This window comes from Epithele typhae (genome assembly GCF_022376455.1).
Source record: "Epithele typhae strain CBS 203.58 chromosome Unknown BXZ73scaffold_82, whole genome shotgun sequence".
Lineage (NCBI taxonomy): Eukaryota > Fungi > Basidiomycota > Agaricomycetes > Polyporales > Epitheliaceae > Epithele > Epithele typhae.
The window spans coordinates 112,079-129,738 of NW_025954273.1; the positions used below are offsets into that span (position 1 = coordinate 112,079).

The window sequence follows — 17,660 nt, forward strand, 5'->3', positions numbered from 1 at the left end:
CATATTGTAAGGCATTGCGGCATCGTGAACGCTCCAACCGACAACGAGGGACTTAGAAGATTTCGCTCTGAGTGCGCGCCTCTCCCGCGCTCCTTTCTCTGCTTCCACCACGTCACCCCTTCGTCCTCCTCTTCCTGAGTCCTCTCCTGTCTATTACTACTCAACATGTATGGTGTCGCATTCAGGTTTGTGTCCTTTCAATCCTTTCCTGCTCTTCATCACTTATCCTTTCATCTCCATGTCCAGGTTGAACGTCGGACGGTTGTGCTGGCACCAGGATAATGTATATGCCACACGCTGCCTATTCACGCGTGCTTCACTGATATTTTTTGTCTCAAGACAGATCTCGTCTTCCCTCTCGTCTGAATACCATTTAGCCACCGTGTAGAGTGCGCTCGCCGCTGCGCTAGCTGCTTGGCCATTTGTATACATGCTGAAGTAAGTCGTCTATTGCCGAGCCTCAGCGAGCCCCCATATACCATGTTATCACCCCCGCCCCCCGTTTTCGTTGTTCTTGCGCCGTCTGTACTAGTTCTCTGCGCTGTACTGTATTCTAGAAAATATAATGATTATCATTGATTATCTGAATTATAACGAGTGCACAAGCTGGTAATCGGCAAGGGATGCGAGCCGGGACGCCGTTGACAGGCTGGTCGACAGATCGTGATGCATTGATGTCGGGTAGCAATATTGCAAGACGATGAAAGACGCGCGGTTGGATTGCGAGCTAATTAGCCTAGCTTGCGAGGCCTCGCAACACCGATCGCCCCGGAAGGCCTCGCGAGGCCTCGCGAGCCCGATTTGGTTTTTCCGACAATGGTGCCCGGCGCTGCCTCCGGCCCGCCGGGCAGCGATTTCCCTCCTCGGCCAGCCCGCCGCGCCATCGGGCGTGTGTCGACATTGGCACGCGCATACATCGAGGCTGCTCTCCTCCTCTTGCGACCACACCTCGCGTCCTCGCCTTGCGACACCCGCCTCCCTGTGGCAGCCCCTTACGCCCTCCCCTTCTCGCCTCGCATAAGAGAGGGCAACTGCGCACCCCTCTTCGTCCCCGCCGGCCTCCTCTTTTTCATCCGCGCAGCGTGTCCGCACTCCCCACCTCCCTGCTTAGACTCTCGCCTCGAACGACCCTCACGCTTCAAAACAACAGCGAGATGAACGCCGCGTACCCCACGATCACCATCGACCTCGTGCGTGCGCCCTCGCTCGCGCCGTGGGCCGCCCGCTAACGCGCTCGAAGGGCAGGTCCTCGACCGGCTGCAGACGCGGGAGGTCCTGCGCGCCGTCCTCCACGCCGTCCTCTTCCACCGGCTGTTCGGGACCGTGCGCCCGCGGACGTTCGAGGTGCTGGACGTGACGATGGTGAGTGTTTTCTCCCGCTGTATGCGAGGCTTCCGTGCGGGTTGGAACCGAGGGTGAGGGCGAGGGATTTGTGTCGGGCCAGGATCCAGGGTTGGAGGGCTAGGCTGGATGGAAGTGGGGGACATCATGGGCGCGTCACCACGTATGTCAGAACCGCAGTGTGGACCGCCCAGGCGAGGTCCGGGTCCTCGGGGGATCGCTCTGCGGAGGCGACGAACCTTTCCTGAGGAGTCGCAGAGGGGGAGACGCCAGTAAGGAATACTCCGCGGGCGGCGCGGCGTCAAAGTCTTGAGCAAGATCTCGCCTCGCCAGGGTCATGGCCAATGACCCTGGCGAGGCGGTGGAGAGCTTCTGAGGCGCAGGCGAGGAGTGGGCAAACGTGGGTGTCGACGCCGTCTCACAGCAGCTGCCGCCGGAGCGCGGTGGACATGGATCTGATGCCCAGCGGTGGCGCTTTTGCGCTGCGGGTCAGAACAGCGGAATCGAAGCGGGTTGAATAGGCTCGGACGATCCGGTCGTAGGCGGAGGCTGACGCTGACTCTGCGCGCGCACAGCCCGGGGTCGACGACGATGGAATGCGACAGCGGATCGAGGACACCGTTGGGGCGTTTTGGAAAGGCGTGGAGGGCGATGCGAATAAACGTGGCCAGGTGCGTGTCCCCTCCGCTACCATGAATGTCAGAGTCCGGCTGACGCGGTCTCTTATCCTCTTACCGGTGCTTTGACTGTATATACCGTCTCACCCCTCGACACTCGAACGTGGCCATTGTGTCCGCTGCGGCGGCCTCGCACGATTGCCCTGGATGTCAACGCCCGGTCTAAACGCGGGACGTTGCCTTGGAAGATTATGGTGACCTTCTCGGAGAAGCGGCAACGGAAGACGTGGTTTATCATGGGCGAGGTGCGTCGCCTTCTCATCACGCCGCGCGATCCGGTCTGTCAGACCATGGTCCCCACTGCGACGCGGAGATGAAGCTGTCGTCCGTCGCGCAGTAGTGTGTGGCCACACATCATCGCTCTTTCTGCGATCATTACTGACGGTGTGCGACAGGAAGAGGTTCCCTGGGAACAATGGTATGCTCCTCCCGTCATGGTACCGCCTCGTGGCTGAGCGGCCCGCAGGATCATAAATGCCGAGATCCGCCAGCCGTCAGAGAAAGGTACGCCTCCCCCTTTAGTTCAAAACTCTCCGCCAGGCCGGTTGTGTCCCATTCTTCGCGGGCTGTTCGGGGCGCACCTGTGTCCCATCCTACCCCTTTTCCTCGCCGCGCCCGTTCGCAGCGTCGGGCAGCGGCCCCCACAGATGAGAAGTGCCGCACCCTAACGCGTGTACACGACGGTCCGAGGCCTATGGCCCGCCCTCAAAAGTCGAAGCATGGTGGATTGGCAGGTTTTCTTCTATTCCAGACGATAGCGATGCGAGGACTTGTGCAAAGGTTGCCTTTCACAGCCTTTCGCAAGGGGGCCGTACGAGGCGATACGGGGCTGGGCTGGCGTTCGTTCCCATACATCGCAGCACTGACGGCTTGCGCACAGATCGGCAGAGGTTCAACGCGGACCTAGCAGGGACGCTGACGAAGAGCCTGCATACGATGCTCGCGCACGCGTCGTCGGAGCGTGGGCGGGCGGCGGTGCCGCTCATAACGGACGCGTCGAGCATCTCGCCGTTCCCCATCAAGATGGCGGTCAAGGTCGGCGGCGTCGAGGTCGCGTGAGCCCATCTGGAGCGCGGCAGATTGCGCGGGTTGAAGGGCCGCGGGGGTGTGGAGTGCCACGGGGTGGACCGGCGGCCGCCGGGGAGCGTTGGCCATGGTTGTGGCCTTGAGGGCTGTAGGGTGTCGGAGGTGCGTCTATAATCCTGTACGTTCCAGTGCCGCGGCCTGACGTGTGCGCTCGAGTGCTTTGATTGATTGCGTTAACTTCAGGCGGCAGCCTGCTAGCATTCATACACGGCAGGAACCTGTCTAGTCTCCACCTTCAAGGGTTGGACGATGCACGGCAAGCCTAGGCTCGCGTAACAGGGCCACGAGGCCGTGATTGCACAGAACAGAATTGTAACTCTCTTGTGCGGCATCGGAAGGTGTATTGGTAGCGGAAACTCTGAGCGTGAGTGTGTCTCGAAAGTGACGACGGGATGCACGCTTGCTATCTTGAGTTTAGATCCTCGGATGCTGTCCTTGGACCGCGCCAAAAGCTTGAGTGCGCTGTGCTTGCCAGTCTCTGCTCCCACGCCCCATTGCGGTGGTGGTTTGCTGGTGGTGGCGAGTGAAGGCGGACGACGAGCGAGGCGGACGACTGAAGTTGTGACCCAAGTTTCTTAGAGCGTGGAAGAAGGGATGGGAATGGCGCGTTGGATCCCGGAGCCCTTCCCGAGTGCTGGGGTCGGCGCCCACTGCTCCAATCGAGGGACGAACGTGCGAGGGACGAAAGAGCGCCTTCTGAGCAGAGCCGGGCTGGGCGACGGACAGTCTTCTGCAAGAACTGCGGGGCCGGCAGGTGTGCCTGCGTGTCCCCGTTTCCTCCCCGCTTTCGCCACTCGAACGGGAAAGCGGTCGCGAGCTCGAGAGCCTATCTCGCTCCCCGAGGTCTGCGCACACACGGGCGCCGGGCTTATAAGCACCAGTCCGCCTCTTTCTCCCTTCCACCGCCCCCTCACATTCAAGCCCATCAACCGGTCGCATTTCTGCTCTTCTAGTCCGGCGCTATCCCAAGAACGTTGCATCTCCACGTCTGCCGCCATGCCTCCATTCCGCAAAGTCCTCGCCTCTGCACCCGCCCTCGGCCCTCCACCTTCCTCCTCTTTACCTTCTACACCGGCCGACGCCCTTACACAACCCCTTGCATCCTCATCCTCAGCATCCGCATCCACCTACGCTGCCTCTTCCTCATCCTCCTCGCAGTATCTCTCCGCACACTCGCCGCGCCCTCCTCAGTCGCCCACATCTCCAACCAGCCCGCACTCGTCCGGCTCGCGGACGAGCATGGACTCGGGCTACGCCTCCATGTCCCCCTTCCTCACCCCGCACCCGGACTGGGCCCTCTCGCGCACGTACGAGAACTGGAAGATCGCGGACGCCGCCAGCCAGCGCCTCTTCGTCGACGTCCGCCAGCTCGAGGACTTGAGGGCCCGCCTGCGCGCGGCCAAGAAGCGGGAGGCGGCTGCGAGGAGGTGCGTCTTCCCGTCTTCTTTTGCGCGTACGTACACCCCCCGAAGGTTCGTCACGGCATCCCCCCGTATGCGTCGCGCGTACCGCCTACTATAGGGCCCGCCGTTGCGGGCGATAAGTAGGATACACAAAAAACACACGGACATACACCCCCTCCTCCCGCGCGCGGGTTCTCCGCGACCCTGCACGCGAACCACCCTACCCCGGATGCGTCATACCCCCGCTTTTTTCGTCCGCTTCTTTCCGCGCGCGTGGACGCTGACTCCCGTTCTCCCTCGCATTACTCGCGCCCACGTGTCCCGCAAGCAGCCCGCAGCCGAAGCGCAAGCCGTCCGCACTCGGGCTCCGCATCTTCAGAGGCAAGGCCGCCTCGCCACCCTCCGCCGCCGCGCCGCTGCCCGAGGAGGGCGCGGAGGAGCTGCCGAGCGTGGCGGATCTCGAGGCGCAGCTCGCCCAGCTGCTTGAACGCGTACGTCCCTCGCGCGGTCCCGCGGCCCAGATCGCGATCGCGATCGCATCCCCCTGCCCCTGTTCCTGCCCGCACCCCCGACTGACGCGGACTCGGACGGCAGATGGAGCCCGCGAAAGCGGCGGCGGGCAGGCTCGACGGGTACTTTGAGGAGCTGAAGAAGGTGCTCGACGACGGGCGGCCGGTGTCGTGGCGGAGTACGACGTGAGTGCCTCCCTTCGATTACCTGCGTCGTGGGGCGATGTTGACCGCGTGCGGTCAGGAGCGGCGCGACGGGACACCCGTACCTCGACGACCACGCGCGCGCGCGGAAGACCGTCGCGGCGCGCGACCAGGCCTACATCGACGTACGTCACTACGCACCTCATTTCCTTTTCTTGGCCACAGTGCTCACGAGGCTCAGGGCAAGGAAACGGCGGCGGCGCTGCAGCACGCGCAGAACGCGGTCCAGTCCGCGCACCACCACTACACGAAGGCGTTGGACCTCATCGACGCCGTTTGCAGCCCGAAGAAGAGCAGGTGGGAGGCTATGGTCGGCGACGAGCAGAGCCGGCAGGAGACCTACCGCGGTGCGTCCTTCCGTCTCCACCGCACGGGTCCGAGTCCCCGTCCCCATCGCTGACGTCAGGTATCATACGCAGAGGCCGCAGACTGGGCGAGCAAGGCACAGCGGTGCTTCGACGAGTGCGTCGCATCGCTAACCCCGTACGCGTTCCTGCTCTCGCGCGAGGACGAGAAAAACGTGGAGGAGCTGCGCGAGACGGGGCTGCTGCAGGCCCTGCAGTTCTACAAGCTCATGTACGGCGGCCCGACACTCGCGATGGGCATACAGCGTGCGTCTCTCTCCCGTCGCCCCCTTCGCGTCGTGCTCCCCCCACACGCACACACGCGCTGACCCCCACGCAGAACAGCAGCAGATCATGACGCTCAAGCAGGAGGCCGTCTACCAGCGGCTGACGACGTTCGCGGTCTGGGTGCAGAACTGCACGCGCCACTGCGAGTCGGTCGCGCGCGACGCGCACGAGAGCCGGGACCGCGCGCGGCGCGAGCTCGTCGCGCTCTGGGTGCGCGCCGACGACGACTGCGAGACGTTCTCGCTCGCGGCCCGAGCGAGCGCAGCCGGGTGTTCACGGCGGCGTGACGTGGGTGGGTTCTCTTCCTGGGTGTCGTCGTCGTCGTGGCTTTGTATTATGGTGTGCATTCTTCCCCACAGTTGCTATTGTGTAGAGCGTTCGTGTCCCGTCTCATCCGTACTAGTAGTCATCCCGCTATGCATACTGCATATACTCACCTGTACTGTACTCATACGTTCTTGATATCCCCGGCGGTGCGACTTGGTCGCTGTGTAAGATTCCTGTCGATCTGTGTATCATTGTAGAAACCAGCTGTATGCAAGGAGGTTGTGGTTGTTGACGCGCCGTACGTCTCCGGCTCTGGGTCTGGTCGTTTCACGAGCACAAAACGACCTCCCAAAATCCCTTTCCCTTTCCCTCTTCTTTCATGCGCTCGGCGCGGGCGGCGTCCACGGCTGCTGCGCGTAGAAATCGAAGAAGGAAACGACGGTCCGCGCGGCCTCCTCCTTCGCCCACTCTGTCGCGAACGTGAGCGCGAGATCGGGGACACGGTGCGCGCGACGGGCGCAGGACGACGCTCCTCTCCGGCGGCGAATTAAGCGGGACCAGCGCCCGGGGCCGATCGGATCGAGGGGCGCGGGCGCATGTTCAGCCTCCGCAGCGTAAAACGCGCGCACGGGGCAAGAGAGAGAGAGAGAGAGAGAGACGCACGTTCGGTGCGCTTCGCGGGGTCCGCGCGCGTCGCGAAACCGTGCGACGCGCCGCTGAAGACCTGGATCGTGTATGGCGCCGCGGACGCGGCGGGGCGCGCGAGGAGGGTGTCCTCGGCGCGCCGGCGGAGGTCGAGCGGGAACGTGAAGTCGTCCTCTGCGCCCGCGTCAGCGTCGGGTGTGTCTGAATGTGGAGAGAGGTGCGGGCGTACCGGGGCAGGACATCAGGAGCGGTTCTGTGGAGCGGGGTGAGCGCCGTTCGGAAATGGGGACGGGGACGCACTCTTCGCGTTGCGGAAGTGGTCCTCGTCGAGGAAGCCGGGGTGCGCGAACGCGCCGGCGGTGATCCAGTCCTGGGCGACCATGTCCATGATGAACGACCCCCCGAAGCAGTATCCTGCGCGCGCGATCAATGAGAGATCCGCCATCAAGAGAAGGAGACGCACCCACTGCAAAGTACTTGACGTCCGCACCTTCCGAACGTTCAGCGCTCAACCGCGCCGCAATCGATACCAGCCGTCGCTCACCGTACCGCGCCCGCACCGCGTCAATCCACGGCGGGGTGACCTCCCTCGCGCGCCTCAGCTTCTCCGTCGCCCACGCCATCCCATCCCACCCAGGCGTGCCGACGTGCTTCCCCGCGGTGTCGCCCTCGAAGTACTCGATCCCGAGCACGGTGAAGCCAGCGTCGGCCCAGTAGTCCATCGCGAGCTGCGAGTTCACGGCCGAGGCCCCGAACGCGTCCGAGAAGTGCAGGATCACCTTGGCGTCGGGCGCAGAAGACGGGCGCGCGACGTAGGTCTCGACGCCGGCGATGGTCTCCCAGGTGCCGCGCGCGGTGCCCGAGTGCGGGATCGTGCGGAAGCAGCAGGCGCCGAGCGGCTTGGTGAGCGGGGCGGCCATGGTCGCTGTAGGGTGGGTTTGCGGGGAGGTGGGTGGGCCTTAGTGCTGGTATATGTAGTGGACAGGCGCGCTTCGGGGTCTTCCACATCCGTAAGATCGGTGAGTCATCGGTGGACGCTGAGGTGAAATGCGAGTACTCTTCTGGTCCAAGCTGGCATTAAAGTCCCAGTACGAGGTAGATCAACGCCCTTGAGCCGTCGGAGTCGGATCCGAGTGAGTCAAAGGCCGTTAGCACACGCAGAAGACAGCCTCCTATCTCGGAGACCAAGGTCAGTGCAAGAAGTCAGAAAAGGAAACCAGAAGCCACTATGAGACACGAGGGCACCATCCGCGCGCCCATTCTTTTTCTCGTCTCCACACACCCCTCCCGTCAGCGAGACGGTCGCCGAGAGCACAAAGCGCTCACAGCGGCGCGTTCACGGTCGGAAGTGGGCGTCGAAGCGAGTCAGCCATCCTCCCAGAACACTTGTTGTTGCGATTGAAGCGCGAAATGAGTGCTTATGGGGAAAAATAAGGGCCGAAGAAAACATCCGCCCATATACATCATACAGCCGCGAAACAGCAGACTGTCCTTACCTCGACCCGACGCTCAGCATTTGGGAACAGCACCCTAATGAACGTGCGGATTCCTGCTCCTCCCGCTCCCCGTCGCCACGTGCTCCGCGCACCTCAACCACCCCCAGACAGAGGTCATAAAGGGCGCGGTGCGCGGCCAATCCCACCCCCGCGGCGTCTAACGCCCCCAGGGCCAGCACCGTCCGCGGGAGGTGCAACACACGGAGATCGGGGCACCCGCGCGCGAGCTCCGCAAGCACCTCAAGCCCCGGCTTGGCTTCGTCCTCGCTCTCCACCTCTTCGTCATCGTCTTCGATCTCGACGCGCAGTTCGACGAGCGCGGGCCACGCGTTCGCGATCGCCCGGAGGTCCGCGCGCTGTAGCCGAAGGGGTGTCCGGGACTGCGATATGCAGCGCGCGGAGGTGCTGAGCGGCGCGAGGGGCCGAGGAGGTGCGAGAGGCGCACGCACGGCCGTGGACGGGGAGTGCGTTTGTTACTTCGGCCAGAGCGCAGGAGCGTGAGCGCGAGCGTGGTGAGGTCGGGGTAGCTGCGGTGATGGCGTCGAGTGGAGTGTCGGGCTCGCTGCCCGTGGTGCAGAAGACGTAGGAAAGGGTCCTGAGAGAAGGAAGCTGCATGAGGTTGACGAAGAGGGTCGCGTACTTGCACGGATCGTTCATCGTGAGCGACGTGAGATTCGGGAGGAGAAGGGCGGTGGGGCGTAGATACTGTTAGGGTCGAAGAGGACAGGGTGAAGGAAAGCGATTCGAGTGCGGACCATGTTGCAGATGTGTCAAATTGCTGACGCCCAGTTCTACCCACTCGCAGCACTCGAGATTCCGAAGTCGTGTGGGCTTGGAGAATTGAGGAACGAGATGGGCCATGCGTTATGCTCGACACAATGTCTTCCAGTTGGGGCAGCGAGTGAGGAGAGCGTCGCTAATGCAGGTGTCCCCTTCTATTCCATAGGGTCTTCAAACGTTACGTGGCGGACACTGGTGAGAGTAGTGCGAACTGGCCATAGTCCAGTGGGTCGAAAGTATCCCAGACGATCACGTTTGTTGACAATGACTTGACGAAGGCAAGGAAGGAGCGCATCGTCGCTCCCTAACAGTGCTTCCACTTCATTCCAGACGGACGTCACGGCCGCGTTTTCTGGCAGGAAGATGGTGATCTCCTCCACGCAGCGCGCATACGACTGAAAATGGGCCCACATTGGATGGCAGTGGAGGTCGGCCGTAGAGTCGAGTGTCCAACCGTCTGAAACCAGAACCAGGAGGTCAGTACCATGCGATATGAAGAGGTACAGATACTTGCGTAGAACCATGATGGACATTCGTGGCGAACAGTTTTATCATCGCGAGGCGGGTTGTCGCGGTCCTTTGCGATGTCGAGGGTGTGCAGAAGTGCGACTAGGGGGAAGTCGTCGGGAAGCTATCGCCAGAGAACATCGAGAGCGGGACGGGAAAAGCGTCTGCAAGACAAGGCGAGGGCAAAGAGAGTTCTGCGTGATACACGATCTCTGCTATCCAAATTCGCGAATATGTCCGGGAGGACGTCGTCGACCAACGGGAAGAAGGACATCTCCAATGAATGTGAGGCGCAAAGAGGGCTGGGTAGTAAGTTAGCCGATAAGAACGTGTTCAGCTTCACTACTACGTACGACGGAAGTGGCGAGAGTAGCTCGAAATGATGAGAGGGAGAGGGAGAGATAGAAGCGGCCGACTACATTACATAAGATGCCACAGCATTTCTCCAGTTGGCGGCCAGCGCTTGGGCTGGACGGCCCGGACCGGCTGGCACTTTTGCCGAATACTTTTAGCGCCGGACGGGCGTCGTCAACTGGTCGCAATCACCGTCTTGAATGCGACAAAGACGCCACGCCCAGCCACCGTCATGCATCAGTCACGTATGTACGACCGCTCCCAGTCAAGATTCACCAAGCTAACCTGGCCGAGTCCACGCTGTCCTATGCTCTAAGCCTTCTTGAACAGCATCACCTCCCTCCAGATTGCGTTACGACCGACACTTCCGCTTCAACTGCTCACTCTAAGTACGACCGACCCCTCGCGAAGCGTTCCGTTCCACCTGCCAGCACGGCTTTCATCCGAAGCCCCGCCAATCAACTCTTCCGCGACCCCGCGCTCTCCGGAGTGATGTGGGTACGCATTGTCTGTCGCACTTCCACATCCCGTGCCAGGCCCCAGGCTCACGAGTCACCTCCACGCCTAACCTCCGGCGTGGCTCCCGTCCATCTATCAGCCCAGGCGCCCGCCTTCTGCGGCTAGCGTGAGTGCGCTTTGACAGGTCTGACGGCATATAAAAGAGGGCCCACGCCGCACCACGAGCGGCCGCCTTTCTGCCTCACGCCCATTCCTCAACTACGGTCCTCGACGACTCGACATCCAGGACCGGAAGTTCACGCCCACGACGAGGAGCATGTCCGAGAAAGGGAGCGAGAGGTGTGTTGAAGTCAGCGGGACGGAGAAGGAGTCGGTCGAAGATACGGTCCAGACTGCAAAGGCGGCGCGCGCGTATGGAGGCGACCCGGACGAGCTCCCGCCCCCGCCGACGCTCACCGCAGAGCAGGAGAAGAGGTTGTGGCGCAAGATTGACTTACACCTCGTGCCCATCCTAACGCTCATGTACTTGTGCTCGTTCTTGGATCGGGGAAACATCGGTGCGCTCTAATCCCGATATGCTGTCAGCACTTACTGAGCGGGATGAACAGGCAACGCGAAGCTGCAAGGTCTGACGACACAGCTCGACCTCACGGGAAACAGGTACAACATCGCATTGGTGAGGTTTTGTGTTGACTTTATGTTTTCGGTCTCGACTGATCGTAAGATCTCGTAGACGATGTACTTCATTGTACGTGTCTTTAACGCCGCCTAAGCTCCGGCAACTCACATTGCCATCTCCTGTAGCCATACTGTCTATTTGAGTGCCCGGCGAATTTGGTACTCAAGAAGTTCCGTCCTTCGAGATGGCTTCCTGGAATCACGGTGTGTGCGCAATGTCATCACGATCTCCTTTAGCGCTCACAGATCTCGCAGGTCGTTTGGGGTCTTATCATGACGCTCATGGGTCTTGTCAAAAAGCAAGTATATTAGTATTTGTGAGCGTCAGCTTCTCTGACACTCATCTCGAAAGCTATCCTCAACTCGTCGGCGCTCGAGTCTGTCTGGGAGTGGCCGAGGCCGGCCTCTTTCCCGGCGTCGTATACTAGTGCGTACAACGGCAGCATCTTCTGTCTACGGAGACCACCTACGATGCCTTTTAGCCTTTCACTATGGTACCCGCGTCACATGCTGCAGTACCGCGTCGGCATGTTCTTCGGGGGCGCGACGGCTGCGGGCGCATTCTCCGGGCTCTTGGCGTTTGGCATCTCGTTCATGTCTGGAACGGCCGGACTGCTCGGATGGTCGTGGATCTTTGTGCGTCTGCGTCCTCAATATCTCTCAACTCCTTCTTTCTGAGCAGCCTGTTGTCATAGATCATCGAGGGGCTCCTTACAATCGTTGTTGGGCTCGTCGCCTTCTTCGGTACGCGTAACAACTCCCGTATCTCACAGACGCTCACTCGGCATAGTTGTCGTTGACTTCCCGCAGACTGCCAAGTTCTTGACGCCGGAAGAGCGTGCTTGGGTTGTCCACCGGAAGAGTGCGTTAGACATTCGCTGCATATGTTACTGACTAACACGCCCTCACAACAGAGTACGACAACTCCTCGGTTGGGGAGGAGGAGCATTTCGAGGTCCGTCACATATGGGAAACACTTCTCGACTGGCAGGTGTGGATCCATCTCTTGATCTACATGTCTATCGTCGCGCCGCGTAAGTTTATGATGCAGGCCCCAATGAACGTATCTGACTCTGACGCTGCTTCTAGTCTACGGAATCTCCTTATTCCTCCCGTAAGCTTCATTTGTGCGACAGATTCCCTAGGCTCTGACTTTATCGCGTCCAAGGTCAATCATCCACAAGTTAGTCCACTTGCGCCTCCGTCAGCCGAACTCATCATGTGCTGACCTCCTTTTTTCAGCTTTGGCTTCAGCACAACAATCTCTCAGCTCCTCACCGTCCCGCCTTACGTCGTTGCCAGTGAGTGCGGACTTACTTCTTTGCTCCACTGCTCACACCTAGCGCAGCCATCACCGTTCTCGTCTGGGCGTCCTGGTCCGACAGGATCAAGATGAGGTACCCCTTCATCCTCGCCGGGCTCGTCCTCTGCTTCGTCGGCTTGGCGATCAACATCGCCGACGCGAGCGCCGGCGCCAAGTACTTTGGCACCTTCCTCGTCGTCACCGGCTCGTACGCGGGCTTCCCCGGGGTCGTCGCCTGGTGCGTATCCTCCGGTTCCGTGCCGCGGTTCGACGCGCTAACGCTCGGAGGACCACGGCAGGCTGGGGAACAACCTCGCGGGCCACTACAAGCGCGGTGTCGGGATGGCGCTCCACATCGGGATCGGCAACTTTAGTGGCGCGATCGCGAGCAACATCTACCGCACGCAGGACGCGCCGCGGTACATCATCGGCCGTGCGTCCTCTCTTCTAACACTCTCGGCATGGTTACCTGGAGTAGCTGACGCACCGTCTGGGCCACCGCAGACGGGATCGAGCTCATGTTCGTGGGCATCGGGTTCGTCGCGCTCCCGATCGCGGTGCTTTCGTACAAGCGCATCAACGCGCGCCGCGAGGCGGCGATGAGGGAGGCGAGCGAGCGCGGGGTCAAGCACACGCCCGAGGAACTGCGGAGGATGGGCGACCGCGCACCGGACTTCCGGTACACGCTTTGATTCTGATCCGTGGGAGGAGCGTATGCGATGCCTGGAGCGCAGATGTCGACGGCCGTTTGCATCAATGCCATGTGCGAGACCAGGAGATCATCTCGACGACGCGTCCGCCGAGCTCGCGGACTCCGCGCTCGACAGTACTTCTTAACGCAGGGAAACGACCGTAATTGGTTAATTGTTGGAACGAAGTGGAAGCTGAACGCACTGAACTGACCTTAGTACCATCACGTGGCTCTCGGATCCGGGCCGAAGCCGGGACCGATATTGGAGGCGCTCGGCAGCGCGCTTTGGCCGCAAACGACTCACCACCAGTGCTCTGACGTGTCTTCAGAAAGTTGTGTTCTTGTCATACGCGCGGCGCCAGGATATAACAATAGCGCAATCAGCGCTGCGGCAGCCGAAATGATACAGACCAAGCTCTCTGCATGGCTGGCCACGTTTTATCCGTGCGTGCTTCGATGCTTTCATCTAACGGGAGGGAAGTATACGTTAGCAGCAGGTTTCATGGTGGATACTCCGATCCTCGGCTCTGGTAACCGCACCTCGTCGTCAGCTGGACGATGTCGTACGAGCAAGGGCTCACGATGACGAACATGGTAACTCTATCTGCCCCTAGAAGATGCGATGTATGTATCTTCACACTCACTAGTGCGAAGACCGAGCAATCACCAAATTCGCGCTTCTTCAGCTCCACACCTTTCATCTCCGTGCGCCGTTCGCCGCAATCGCATTTATGGTCACCCTCTTACCCGGTTACGAGGAAAATTCTCGTCCCACTTTCGTCGGGCAACGGATCCTGATATCCTTGCGACGTCCCAGTACGAGGCCGATAAACCGTGCCTCTGAGCATCCTTCGAATCGACTCCTGAATTCAGCAGCGGAAGTGATCCGTAGGAGTGCCGTAGGGTGAGCCGTGCACTCGCACCGTGAAATATTTGGGCTGCAGCGTGCTGACAAATCCAAAAGCTTGTTCGTTAGTGGATATTCCTTGAGCGGAACGCGGCCACAATTGCTCTGTACGGATACAAACTATCCCATGACCGTATCCCGGCAGCGATTTGCAGACTACCTAGTCAAGTAAAGGCTGCTGGTGCGAATGGCCTTCCGTTCCAAATAAATCTGACTAGTGATGTCCGGTCGTGCCCATGTTCGCTTCTTCGACCGGATAGCCGATGCTTTTGGAGTCACGATCGAAGTGTTCGGCAGCCCGAATCTTTGCAGGAAACAGGGCCCTCAACACGTGCATCAGATATAGGATCGAGTCGGCCTCGGGGGCTTCTATACCGCCCACACGTATAAAGAGGTGTAGAGCTCGCGAAGGGAAATCAATCTCTCGCTGCACTCCCCCCCGCTTCACCCGAACGACATGGACTACATCCACGAGAACACACGGATGGTGGTGTGCGGAACAGGAGCGGCGATCGTCGCGACCGTCGTGCTCAGGTGGTTGTTCGACCCAGTGAGTGGTACGCATCGCGAGGTTTTTTACCGGACTCTAACATCGCTTGCGCTCTTTATGCAGCTCAGGCGTATCCCCACTGTCGGAGGACCTTCTATCCCGCTTCTGTCTTACATCGGCGCGTTTAACTTCATCCGCGATGCTATGCGTATCATCACGGAAGGGTATCAGAAGGTTCGTCATGCTCCCGTCTAACCGGACCCCTCTTACCCCTCCGTCACCGCAAAGCACCATGGCAGCGTTTTCAAAGTCGCCCTGTTCGACCAGTGGATGGTCGTCATCAGCGGCCGAAGATGGTCGAAGACCTCTGCAAAAGACCCAAGGACGAGGTGTCATTCATCGAAGGAGTCGAAGAGGTACTGTTTATTCTTGCTTTAAGCGGAGCGAGTCGACCGAGATGATGATCCGCAGATTCTACAAACCAAACATACTATCGGGAGGGCGTGGCTGGACGATCCTTATCTCGTTGACATCACCAGGGAGAAGCTCACCCGCACGCTGCCCGCAGTTATGCCAGATATCGTCGAGGAGCTTATGCTCGCGGTCCCAGAGAATGTCCCCGCACCTCAGAAGGTACGATATAGTCCTTGTGGTATTTCTCCGCCGCTCATTCAAAGTCACGTATGCAGAGTGGGTATCAGTACATGTCATCAACTCCATGCGAAAGATCGTCGCCCGGGTGAGCAACCGTGTTTTCGTCGGATTCCCTGCCTGTGAGTCCTGTTGTAAAACACCGTGAGCTACTCCTTCGCTAACCGCAAGTCCTCCGAAGGTCGCAACGAGGAGTTTTTGGATCTCATGATCAGGTACACATTCGATATCACATCTGACAACGACCGCATGAAACCATTCCCCGGCTTCCTGAAGGGGTGAGCACTGAAGTGAGCTCCCGTTTTCATACGTTAGACTGAAGCAAACACCATGCAGCGTTGTGGGAGGTCTTATGAGCAACACGCGCAAGACGCAAAGGCGGGCTACAGCCATCCTCGACCCGATCATCAAAGAGCGCCTCGACAAGTTGAAGGAGCTCGGCGACGGCTGGACCGAAAAGCCCGTACGCCCCCTTCCACCTCCGCCCCAGTCTATCCCTGACCCCGGCGCGCCCCCACACAGAACAACCTGCTCACCTGGATCCTCGAGAAGGCACTCTTGCGCGATTCGACGGCGGAGCAGATCACCCAGCGCGTGCTCCTCGCGAACTTCGCCGCGATTCAGACGACCTCGAAGAGCGCGACGCACGCGATCTACCACCTCGCCGCCGCGCCCGCGCTCGCGGACGTGCTCCGCGCCGAGGTCGAGCCGATCGTCGCCGCGGAGGGCTGGAGCAAGGCCGCGCTCGGGAAGATGTGGAAGGTGGACAGCCTCCTGCGCGAGTCGCAGCGCATGAACGGGATCTCGCTCCGTGCGTCCCCTCCTCCGGTCCCCGTCTCTCAGCATCTCCACTGCTGACCGCGTTTCCGTCTGTGCTGCAGTGGCCGCGACGCGCAAGGCGCTCAAGGACATCACGCTCGCCGACGGGACCTTCATCCCCGCGGGCACGCTCGTCAACGCGGCCGCGTACCCGGCCCACCGCGAGTCCTCCGTGTACGGCGCGACGGCGGACGAGTTCGACCCCTGGCGGTTCTCGCGCATGCGCGAGGGCGCCGGCGAGGACTTGAAGCACCAGTACGTGAACACCTCGCCCGAGTACCTCGCCTTCGGGCACGGGCGGCATGCGTGGTGCGTCCCCTTCCCGTTCGCGCTCGCCTCAGTGGTTTCTGACTCGCCGGCTCGGTCGCGCGCGCCTGCAGCCCGGGACGGTTCTTCGCTGGGGGCGAGCTGAAGGCGCTGATCGCGGTTCTGGTGCTCAACTACGACATGAAGATTCCTGGGGACGGCCCGCGGCCGAGCAACGTGCACTTCGCGGAGCACGTCCTGCCGGACCTTACGGCGCACGTTTTGTTCCGGAAGAGGCAGCCGGCGCGGGCTTGAGACACGTTGGGGGACTTCGGCTGTACTTAGACTGTACCGTGGAGGAGCCGCGGTCATGTAGCGATTGACGGGCTGTGCGTATCTTGGGACTGCGTGCATGTTGTATACCTCTTTTGACTAGACTCCGGGAGCTGGACTCAGGGCCCGAGTTCGATTTTGTGAACACCCGCACATTCTTGTTTCGCGTGCGCCTGCCAAGTTCGTGAGTGAGGCGGGTCTGACCATGTCTGACGCGCACTCACGCTACTGGGAAACGTCGCGTCGTCCTCTGTCGTCCCATGAGAGCGTGAGAGATGCGCGCACCGGAAGGATTGGTTTGGGGCTCACCTGATTACAGCATCAGCAGAGGGTCGAGGTCGACCGCTCGAGCACGATGCGTATGTCCAAGCATTCAACGTTAGTCCCGGCGAGCACGGGGGGAGGCGGGACGGAACGGGGTGCTGTAGAGTCGGTCGTAAGTCTTCGTGAAGACGCCCAGAGGAGTCGAAGTACACACCACTGAGGTGGCATGCAGTGCGATGTCACTTCCATAACGCCCGTGGTCAATGCATTCACCACCTCGCCAAACGTTTGCCGGAGGATTGTTTCCACGCCGTGGCGTCCACGGTTGCCACCTGCATATCACCTATACATACTGCGCGACCCACCTGCCTCGAGATCTGACTCGAAGCCAATCTGTGTTTAGCGACCCACGGACTCTTCCGAGAACGCTGAAGCGAGTGTGGCTTCAGTAAGCCTTCATTTCCACCTTGAGGGGGACAGCATTGCGTTCGCAGAGGCGTAGGCCGGGGAATGAAGAACGCTAAGTGGGCAAGATCCCCAGTCAAGCGCGAGATCCACTCCCAGACGCCGAGACGCCGAGCGCCTCGTCACGCTCGTGTCGGAGTAGACACTACATGTGGACAGGTCAGTGATGCAGCAGCCTCAAAGGGGATTGAGGGACGCACATTTTGTATGAGCTTCCAGGGAAAGGCAAGGTCCCCGATTCTGGACTTGATACTGAGATTGTATCTCGCTTGCAGTCGCGCACTTACGGACGGCAGATCGACGCGATAAAAGTACATTAGCACGGCTCGTATCGTAGGGTACGTATACAAAGAGCCGGACCGCCGGCGTCGACACAGCGATGGGCCGGGCGAACGAGAGGCGAGGGGCAGGTAGGGGCAAGTGGCGTGGTACGATAGGTGGAGATATATCCTG

At 60.5% G+C, this 17,660-nt stretch overlaps 6 protein-coding genes across 6 annotated transcripts; 4 read left to right on the forward strand and 2 right to left on the reverse strand.

The window, feature by feature from the left end:
• Positions 1-1,154: 1,154 nt before the first annotated feature.
• BXZ73DRAFT_54662 (autophagy-related protein) lies at positions 1,155-3,077 on the forward strand (the record flags this gene model as incomplete). Its single annotated transcript, XM_048021208.1, has 7 exons — positions 1,155-1,190; positions 1,246-1,362; positions 1,917-2,012; positions 2,207-2,263; positions 2,414-2,436; positions 2,485-2,522; positions 2,899-3,077. 7 exons carry the CDS (start codon positions 1,155-1,157, stop codon positions 3,075-3,077), a joined length of 546 nt encoding a protein of 181 aa, XP_047872744.1.
• Positions 3,078-4,100: 1,023 nt separating this feature from the next.
• On the forward strand, positions 4,101-6,225 carry BXZ73DRAFT_106413 (uncharacterized protein; the record flags this gene model as incomplete). The annotated part of the gene is made up of 8 exons (XM_048016622.1): positions 4,101-4,531; positions 4,839-4,998; positions 5,102-5,202; positions 5,261-5,345; positions 5,402-5,567; positions 5,640-5,831; positions 5,905-6,144; positions 6,212-6,225. The coding sequence occupies 8 exons, from the start codon at positions 4,101-4,103 to the stop codon at positions 6,223-6,225; spliced, it is 1,389 nt and encodes a 462-aa protein (XP_047872745.1).
• A 271-nt stretch (positions 6,226-6,496) lies between these two features.
• BXZ73DRAFT_54640 (alpha/beta-hydrolase) lies at positions 6,497-7,684 on the reverse strand (the record flags this gene model as incomplete). Its single annotated transcript, XM_048021204.1, has 6 exons — positions 6,497-6,588; positions 6,783-6,938; positions 6,994-7,017; positions 7,065-7,178; positions 7,228-7,254; positions 7,309-7,684. The coding sequence occupies 6 exons, from the start codon at positions 7,682-7,684 to the stop codon at positions 6,497-6,499; spliced, it is 789 nt and encodes a 262-aa protein (XP_047872746.1).
• Positions 7,685-8,273: 589 nt separating this feature from the next.
• BXZ73DRAFT_106415 (uncharacterized protein) lies at positions 8,274-8,917 on the reverse strand (the record flags this gene model as incomplete). The annotated part of the gene is made up of 3 exons (XM_048016623.1): positions 8,274-8,294; positions 8,353-8,616; positions 8,738-8,917. 3 exons carry the CDS (start codon positions 8,915-8,917, stop codon positions 8,274-8,276), a joined length of 465 nt encoding a protein of 154 aa, XP_047872747.1.
• A 1,759-nt stretch (positions 8,918-10,676) lies between these two features.
• BXZ73DRAFT_54615 (MFS general substrate transporter) lies at positions 10,677-13,033 on the forward strand (the record flags this gene model as incomplete). The annotated part of the gene is made up of 15 exons (XM_048021199.1): positions 10,677-10,917; positions 10,969-11,036; positions 11,094-11,108; positions 11,165-11,242; positions 11,294-11,349; positions 11,391-11,465; positions 11,521-11,674; positions 11,734-11,782; positions 11,829-11,900; positions 11,953-12,072; positions 12,128-12,152; positions 12,281-12,339; positions 12,387-12,579; positions 12,641-12,774; positions 12,846-13,033. The coding sequence occupies 15 exons, from the start codon at positions 10,677-10,679 to the stop codon at positions 13,031-13,033; spliced, it is 1,527 nt and encodes a 508-aa protein (XP_047872748.1).
• A 1,363-nt stretch (positions 13,034-14,396) lies between these two features.
• On the forward strand, positions 14,397-16,460 carry BXZ73DRAFT_92728 (cytochrome P450; the record flags this gene model as incomplete). Its single annotated transcript, XM_048026466.1, has 10 exons — positions 14,397-14,489; positions 14,553-14,663; positions 14,718-14,850; positions 14,887-15,081; positions 15,107-15,202; positions 15,262-15,358; positions 15,417-15,543; positions 15,603-15,891; positions 15,962-16,208; positions 16,280-16,460. 10 exons carry the CDS (start codon positions 14,397-14,399, stop codon positions 16,458-16,460), a joined length of 1,569 nt encoding a protein of 522 aa, XP_047872749.1.
• Positions 16,461-17,660: the final 1,200 nt, after the last annotated feature.